The sequence below is a fragment of the Ipomoea nil genome, unplaced genomic scaffold, assembly GCF_001879475.1.
Source record: "Ipomoea nil cultivar Tokyo-kokei standard unplaced genomic scaffold, Asagao_1.1 scaffold3030, whole genome shotgun sequence".
Classification (NCBI taxonomy): Eukaryota; Viridiplantae; Streptophyta; class Magnoliopsida; order Solanales; family Convolvulaceae; genus Ipomoea; species Ipomoea nil.
Window position 1 is genome coordinate 4,296,694 of NW_017619458.1, and position 9,373 is coordinate 4,306,066.

General features: G+C 44.1%; 1 protein-coding gene across 1 annotated transcript; it reads right to left on the reverse strand.

The window, feature by feature from the left end:
* Positions 1-6,643: 6,643 nt before the first annotated feature.
* On the reverse strand, positions 6,644-8,956 carry LOC109163566. Its single transcript, XM_019312316.1, has one exon. It carries the CDS (start codon positions 8,954-8,956, stop codon positions 6,644-6,646), a length of 2,313 nt encoding a protein of 770 aa, XP_019167861.1.
* Between the last annotated feature and the right edge of the window lie 417 nt (positions 8,957-9,373).

Genomic DNA, 9,373 nt, shown 5'->3' on the forward strand with positions numbered 1-9,373 from the left:
ACATAGGATGACCCATCGTACAATGTTCATTGATCCTTAAGCACGAGTTCTAGAGGTAGATATACATACATATATATATCTATGTTTTCTTGGTCTGGGTTTAAAGGGGTGTAAGAAGTGCAAGGGCTAGGTTTCACAGTCGAGGGGCGGATAGGGTCGATGTCTCAAGGTCGTAATACAGGAAGGAAGGTTGCCACCTTGTACGGGTTTGTCTGTAATGAGGGATTTGGAGTGATAGGACGGATTCTTTAACGAAATGGTACTTGATTGGCAAGGGGAGGGAAAGGGGCTAAGGACTCTTGGCTTCGAGTGATTATGCCTGTTTGGGGCTTGGTTGTGGCGTGCAGTCGAACTGGTGATCCCTTTTCCTTGGCTTTGTTTGATTCTAAGATTTTCGTTTGATCTTCTCTTCCCGTGTCGAAGTCCCCTTCGTCTCTATGGCTTCCAGGGGAATTCTCGTGATGGTTTCCGTGCACGTTCCCCTCGGATGTCCAGAAGTCTGGACCCAGTCGGTTTAGTGGGTCAAACCCCTAGGTCTTGACTCCTAATCCTTGCCGAGGGTTCTTAAGGGTGAGGGGGGTTTCGGGTTAGTCTTTCTTGTTCTATTGGGTTTCATCCCTTCCTTGGTGGATGAAATTCTTAGCAAGGCTTTATGTCCTCCTTGAGGTTCGGCCTGTTGCACCTATTTGACGATGTTTTCTGTAGCGAGGGCCCCTGACACATTGAACGTATTTGTTTGCCCGCTCTTGTCAACGCATGGCGTTCTTCGGTGGCGTACGTACAGGCTATGGTTTCTCGTGAAGCCTTCACGGTTTTCGTGCAAGGGTGGGGTGATACGTATTCGTAACCTCCACCTACTTCGTCGATTCCTATCTAACAACTTATTTTAATATTGAATCAATGAATGTCGGTTCTTCACGCCCTTGGGCAGGGTAAGGGCCTTATGCTGCTCTACGGTTTTTAACATGGTTTCCAAACGGAGTGGGGATATGAACTTAGAGTAAGGGCAATAACAATTTAGGGTTTCCGAGGGTTTGGGTTAAGCGCAACAAAGGGTGAGCAAGGTCATGACGGTTGTGAATTTGCTCTTTAGGTAATTAAGGATTCGGGGTGGGAGTTTTCAACAAATAGGGGTATCAAGATGCTGGGGTTTTAGGGCGGATGATAATTTAAATTGGGGTGGTGGGGTCGCAAGGTGTCGCGATATACTTACCTTGCACCCAAGGATTCGACTAATGGTGTCGTTCCTTCGCTACTTTAATAGGTGTCCTAGTTCTCCTTCCTGTTTGTTGTAGCCGCAACCCGGGTTTGCCGAGATAAGGCAACTTGTCGGAAGGTGCATGTCATTTGTCTGACTCGGGGGTTATCGTGGTTACCCTGGGTTGGTGCGTATTGCAGTCCGTCCCTTTTAGCAGTCCTGACTGTAACGCCTCTTCTTAGTAGTCATCCAAATCTTCCTTTTCTTTGGTCAGGGTCCTTGTCAAGTCTTTTGACGGGAGTTAGGACGAGGCGATTTATCAGGTAAGTGTACGTTACCCAGTTGTGGAAGTAAACTTATCTATTCGCACCCTTACCTGGTGTGGTAAGCGTAGGGGGAGGTTCCTTTAAGTTAGAGAGGGATGAAGTGAGGGGAGGTTATGTGTAGGTTTCACAATCTCACTGCGTGTCCTAAGATTCCTGGATCCTATGTTCCTAAGTACCTAGAGTTCAAGCCTAGTGTCCTAAAGTCCGGTCTTAAGAGTCTTATCCTAGGGTCAAACTTAAGCTCTGATACCAACTGTAACACCCCAGATTTTCAAGACAATTAAAACTTATAATAAAGGTAGAATCTTATTAAATCCCAAGATATAAATACAAGCGTTTGGGGTGCTATGCCACACCTGGGCTAGAGAACCCAAGTGCACAGGCTAACTAACTAATATCCTCAAAGCGTAAATACGTAAACGTGGCACGCAGGCCAAAAGGGAAACTATCTACTTCTAAGTTCTAGCGCACTCCAGTGACTTAATCTTCTGTGCCTGAAAGCCAAATATATCTGTTCAGCGAGAGATGCTGGTAACCCACTCCAACGCGTTGAAATACAATACATATAGAGATATATATAGATATACGAAAACCATTTTGAGCATGAAGATATATCCTACGAACTCTAGCTTTTAAATCCGGGGATGACTTGACAGATAAGGCTAGACACAAGCAACAGTTATAACAAGCTTATACAATCCACAACAGGCAAGACAGATAAAGCTGAGCACCATTAATAATCATAACCCAACGTAAACAATCCCCAACATAAATCCCATAGTCACAACCCCCAAGATACTCATAATCACAGCTCATCCATATCTCAACACATAGCAAACTTTGTTGGCGCCACAGGACCAATCGCATGCCCATACATGAGGGTCAGCGCATATAGCTCTGACACGGCCACGCAGCACCCTGCCCCGTATCGCAACACGGAGGGGTCGATCGCAACCGACCGATGAACCGCAGCTCATCATAGTGTTTGATCGCAACCAAACAGTGGACCGCAGCCCAAGAGAATGTCGTCTAACCGCAGCCAGGAAAAAGGATGAACCGCAGCTCATATAGAAACGTTTGATCGCAACCAAACGGTGGACCGCAGCCCAAGAGTATCAATCTGACCGCAGCCAGCTTCTGAACCGCAGCTCAGGATAACCAATCCGATCGCAACCGAATTGGGGTAACACACACACATAACACATAGCAAGCACATGCAACCCACATTACACATTGGGAAGGGGGAGAAAACGTATAACAAAACCTATGCATGACCCATCACATACTAAGAATAGTCCTAAGGGGTTCACACTCCTTCCACCTAAGTTAACGGGATACCAATTCAACTAGCATGCAATATAATAGACTCGTAAACCTACGAACGGTACCCGAAATATCAAACTAGACATAGGCACGATAAACGGAGTCCGGTGGGACACCACGGGGAACAGGGGAACATCAAAAGGGGAAGCCGGGAACCCAAGGTGGGGGAATTTCCAGCGGGTAGCCGGTGGGTGGGGGGCCACCCGCCGGAATTACTATTCCGGGCAGCGGGTCGCCGGCGGGCAGCGGGTCGCCGGCGGGCAGCTGCCCGCCCGCCGGCTACCCGCTGCCGGGCGGTGTTTCACGGCCGTGGGTAGGTGGCGGGTCCCCTACCCCCCCACCTATCCCCCACTGACTCTTTTCATCACTTTTGCGCCCCGGGAACCATTGTGGAACCCAAAACCATGCTTAGACACCTTACAACGCAATTAACGACAACACGTAGACAATTAACGGATCAAATACGAGAAACGAACGGCACATAACCTATCATGTTTTTCTAGACATAATCAACACCCACACATGCGATTTCCCCACCCCACAATCCAAGAATCATAACATACGATACAACCTAGGGTTCTAATCACTTTTATGTCAACAAGAATACGATTCGCCTTCTAATTGCAAGATTCGGTAAGGATAACACATAAGCATCAAGAACATCACACAATTATCAAGAACAACACATAATCATCAAGAATTCCATATAATCATCAAGAACACCATAATTATCAAGAATCTCCCAATATCAAGATTATCAAGATCCCTCATGGGATCATCACGTCAAGCATCAATAATAATCAACAGATCTCGCCATTCACAATAATATGGGGGAAACCCTAAGGGGGAATCATAACTATGAAAATAGGTTTTGTTGAGACATGGGTTACCTCTTAGCCTTAATTAATTCCTTGGCTATGAAGGATCTTTCTTTAAGCTTTCTTGATTTCTTGATTTCTCCTAAGGGGATTCTTGGAACTCTTTGGGTGGTGAGAGATTATTGTGGTGGGGATTCTAGGTGCCTCCTAAGTTCCCTATTTATATATTTTAGACTCCTAGTTAGGGCCTAACTGGTATGGGTTTACTAATTCTATTCCTTATAGGGCTAGGGCTTGTTTTAGGGATAAGGGTCCATGGTCCATAGTGGACCATATTAATTAAAGAGGATCCTAATCATAATCTGAATAGTAAAAGGCCTACTTCCTTTATTCCTAACGGGCTTAAGATTCTTATTCGGGCAAGGGTCCACGGTTCATGGTGGACCTTACTAATTAATTAAAGGTAAACCTAACATAATTAAATCATATTTAATTATTATTAACTGGATTAATTAAATAATTAATCCGGGATTGAAGGCCGTAACACGGGGTGTTACAGGCACGCCTCTCCTGTTGTCACAGGCACTATTGCCATAGGGACCCGCCTCAGACGTTGCTCGGGCACGCCTCCGTCGCTGCGTTCGTCTATGACGGAAAAGGAACCACTACGGAAGTTGTCATCGTCACAAACATTGGGCTGGAGCTTCCTAGGAATTGATTTCCTGGGTTGTTTTCTATCGTTGGTCGGACTCCGTCAGACACTGTAATTGGAAGAAGACCCAGTCGCCGGGCACCTACTCCTTCACATCGTTGTCTATGCCATACTCGTCAATGAAACAGACACTCTTTCCCCATCCAAACAAGTAAGATGTTGCTTCACTGCTTTGAATTTCTTTTGTTTTTCTGCTTAACCACGACCGCTTTGAATATATGCTATGTTTCTTCTTCCTGAACTTTCTGCCGTGACTTGAATTTTGTCATGGGTAAATCACATATATATATTGAGAGGACAGAGTTGGCCTAGAGCTATGCGCTATTTACTTTCACACATTCGTATGCCTTTTCCCCTGCTTTGCGTGTGGAAATATGCTATATGCACACATAACGTGTCCTTTGCTCCTTTCTTCTTGTTGCTCCACGTACTAGCAGTCTAGCAGTACATATATATAATATATACACATCCACGGTCCACAGGTTGCATTGGGTGCATGTGTATATATATATAATAATATATATGTAATTTGATATAATTTGTATGTATTGTGGCTATGCATATATAGGGCTGTTTTTGGGCGGTGTGTATGAATACATTATACATATGTAGCATGCGATTTGCCTTGCATGATGTGGGTGTATATATATACTATGGCTTTTCCTTTTTAATATGTATACTCCACTTGGCGTGAATGTACACATGCATGGTCCACTGATATTTGCTTTGAGAAGTGTGCAAGAACATGTGTATATATGTAACATGTGATTAACTTCACTATTTCATGGCCATTTGCTTCATACACTTTGTGGAGATGTGTATATACGTATATAATAATATATATTTATATATGAAGTGCACTTTTATGTTGTGCGTATCATATAAATATATATAACATGTACACACACCATGTAGCATAATTTATATATATAATATCCTTGTTGCATATATTATGGGTGTATTTCCTTTGCCATATAATATATGTACTCACTACACACGCATATAATATGTAATATATGTACGTGGTAAGTGTATACGCATAATGTATATTATATGGGTTGCCTTGTATGTGCACATATTATGACATGAGAATTTCCTTAACGCCTTCATGGCAATTTTCTTTGAGCCCAATCCTCAAAACGTTTTCCCTGTTGATATTTTTGGACTTGCCCCTTGATCGTTAATGCAACTTCATATATCAAGAACCATTCATTTTCAATAATGGTGGTGGAATCTAGCAAGACAAACCTCATAGTGTCGAGCAATGAGACTGGAAAAGACAACATGTCACACCAAAAACCCCTTCCAGCCACGACTTGAGTGGAGAACTGGACTTTTGACACCGAAACTTAATCCTAAAACATGGGTTCTGCAATTGGAATATTCAGATATGCTCCCGACTTTAGGGAAGTGGACACTTTGCCTTAAGAGTGAGTTCAATTTCATCAAGGGATACCACGAAGGGACTGAGGTCGCACTCAGTATGCATCATGCCTTCTTGGAGGCAGCTATGAGTCAGTTTCGACTCGTGCCAGGGAGTCTTGAAGGATTTGCGACAGTTTCAACTCATGTCAAGGAGTCTTGGAGGATATGAGACAGTTTTGACTCATATCAAGGAATATCTTTTAGCTACCTCCCTTTAAAATTTCATAAAGGGTTTGCCCCCATCAACTGGCTAGTCAAAATGCATGTGACTGCCTGCCGTTAGTATCGCTGAGGCTACCGGAAATTCAACCAACGCTAAGATGAAGAGAGCTTGAACAAGGCGGAGATGAGCTTAGAGACATGTAGAGGTAATTAACATGTTTAACCGTGGGTTTTTCATCGCCTGATGTTGTTTTTCCTTTAGTCGTTTCTCTTTTGGTTGCAAGACTGTGTTGTTTCTTTTCCCAATTCTTGATAATTGACTGCTTCTCATTATCCTTTAGCAATAACTTGTACATCTTTGCTTTGGTTTGTTGAGTGATTGTCATGATACACCACTCTTGCAACATGAATTGAATTTGTTTTTGTTATGACTGAACTTAGATAGTTTGATTTCTAAGCTGCCTACGTACTCCTATGAAGGAGATCAAGTCAAACGTAGTTCAATTTTTTTTTTTTTGAGTAGAGCCGTTCACAGTTTAGACTCATGCGGGCCAGGAGCGTCTATGATTTGAGCCCACCCATAGACAAAGCGAGATGCATTAGCAGTTTAACCACGTGCTGCATTTTTGGTGGATGAGTCATTCATCAGATCTTCATGACTTGTGTTGACACCCCAAGTTTAAGGGTGGTAAAGCTTTAGGAACCTTCCATTAGTTGGACCGATCTTCAAACCATCTTCACTAATCAGCTTGTAAGCCCCACCGGTGTAAACTTCTAAAATCACGTAGGGACCATCCCACCTTGAAGTGAACTTGTGACCGGTTTTTCTCGTGACGATGATGGGCCTGCGAACAGCTAGGACTTTGTCCCCAATTTGAAAGGAACGGGTCCTTACCCTTTTGTTAAAAGCTCTAGACATACGAGCTTGATAGCACTCCAAGCTTTGTTGCGCTTGCAGACGTTTTTCATCCAAGGCTTCTAACTCAGCCAAGCGTAGCTTAGCATTCTCTTCGTCAGTAAGACCCTCCTGTATAGCCAACCTTAAGGAAGGTATTTGGCGCTCTAGAGGCCAGACCGCTTCCACACCATACACCAAAGAATATGGAGTGCTTTGAGTTGGTGTGCGATATGTGGTTCTATACGCCCACAAAGCTTCTTCCATTCTGTCATGCCAGTCCCTTTTCGATTTTGAGACCACTTTCTTCAACAAATTGCATAGGGTTTTGTTAAAAGCTTCAGCAAGCCCATTTGCAGCTGCATAGTAAGCTGATGAGTTTCGCTGCTTAAAGTCAAAAAGCTTGCAGATCTTGTCCATCAACTTGTTGTCAAATGGCTTCCCGTTATCTGTTAAGATATATCGCGAGATACCAAATCGATAGACGATGTGGATACGGAGAAAGTCTGCAACATTTTCTTTCTTCACCTCCTTCAATGCCACGGCTTCAGCCCATTTTGAAAAGTAATCGGTGGCAGCTAATATGTAGGCATGCCCTGCAGATGACTTAGGCGTAATTGGGCCAACCACATCAAGTCCCCAAGCATCAAATGGCCAAGATGCAACTGTTGGGTGCAGAGGTTCTGGTGGTTGATGGATAAAGTTTGCATGATATTGACAAGCTTGGCATCTTCGAGCATAGTCTATGCAATCCTTTACCATTGCATGCCAATAATATCCCATTCGCTTTATGTGGAAGTGCAACTTGGGACCGGATTGATGTGCACCGCAAACCCCAGAATGAGCTTCTTGCATAGCTTGTAAAGCTTCCTCTTCCCCTAAACATCGGAGAAAGACTCCTTCAAATGAACGACGATACAACGTCTCTTTATAGTAGATGAAGCGAGGAGCTCGACGCCTTATATCCACCCTCTTACGTGGATCTTCGGGTAACTTTCCGTCAGTGAGGTAGTCCATTAGCGATTGCCTCCAGTCGTCTTTGCCAATATCATACACTGAGGCAGTAGGGAGTTCAACAATTTCATCAACTGAGCCGTCTTCATTGAAGATTGGTGGAACTACCCACTTTTGACATACCCGCACTCGGGCTGCAGGATGAGTAATAGTTGAAGCCAATGCAGCTAAGGCGCCAGCTTGCTTGTTTTCCTTCCTCGGTACATGTTCAATTGTGACGTCCCCCAACCATTGCATTAGTATCTTTGCATAGTTGTTATATGGGACTAACTCCGCCTTTTTCACTTCATATAGACCCAACACTTGGTTTATGATCAACGTTGAATCTCCATAAATGTTAATTCTCAGTTGCTTCATGTTAGCCGCTATTTCGAGCCCGAGTATCAATGCTTGATACTCAGCAACGTTGTTTGAACATTGCTCGGTCAAGGTGAATGAATATGGCAACACCTCGCATTCTGGAGTGACGAAGACAACTCCAGCACCTGCCCCTTCTCTATGCGAAGCTCCATCAAAGTACATCTTCCATGGGGGTAGGATTTCAATGACAAGCACATCTTCATCAGGCAAATCGTCAGACAACTCCCATTCAGCAGGTATCGGGTGGTCTGCTAGGAAATCGGCCAAGGCTTGTCCCTTGACAGACTTTTGCGGCACATATACAATTTCAAACTGTTGGAACAATAAGTACCACCTTGCGAGGCGGTCGGAGAGAACGACCTTTGCCATAACATATTTCACCGGGTTCGCTTTGGAAACAAGCCGGATGGTATGAGCCTCGAAGTAGTGCTTAAGTTTTTTGATAGAGAGCACAAGTGCCAAACATAGCTTTTCAATTGGGGAGTACTTTAACTCGTTCGGGGTCATCATTCTGCTGAGATAGTACAGAGCATTCTCCTTCCCCTTGTCATTTTCCTGAGCAAGCAAGGCGCCCACAGAACTGTCTTGGGCGGAGATATAGAGGATTAGTGGGCGACCGTGAACAGGAGCGGTTAGCACAGGCGGCTTCATCAAGTATGACTTGATACTCTCAAATGCGTTCTTGCATGCCTCATCCCACATGAATGGGATGCCCTTTTTCATCAACCGACTAAAAGGTTGACATCTTCCTGCTAGGTTTGATATGAACCTTCGGATGTAAGCCAACTTCCCTTGTAAGCTTTTAAGCTCATGAAGGTTTCTTGGTTCAGGCATCTTCATTATGGCGTCAATCTTTGCTTGTTCAATCTCGATGCCCCTGTGTCGAACAGTAAACCCGAGGAACTTTCCAGCAGCAACCCCAAAAGCACATTTCAGGGGGTTCATTTTCAGTTGAAACTTTCGTAGGCGGTCGAAGACTTGCCTTAAATGCACCAAGTGATTTGTGCGCAATTTCGACATCACAACCAGGTCATCTACGTAGCATTCGACCATTTTATGGAGCATATCATCAAATATTTTCTGCATAGCCCTTTGGTATGTAGCACCTGCATTTTTCAAACCAAAGGGCATTACTTTATA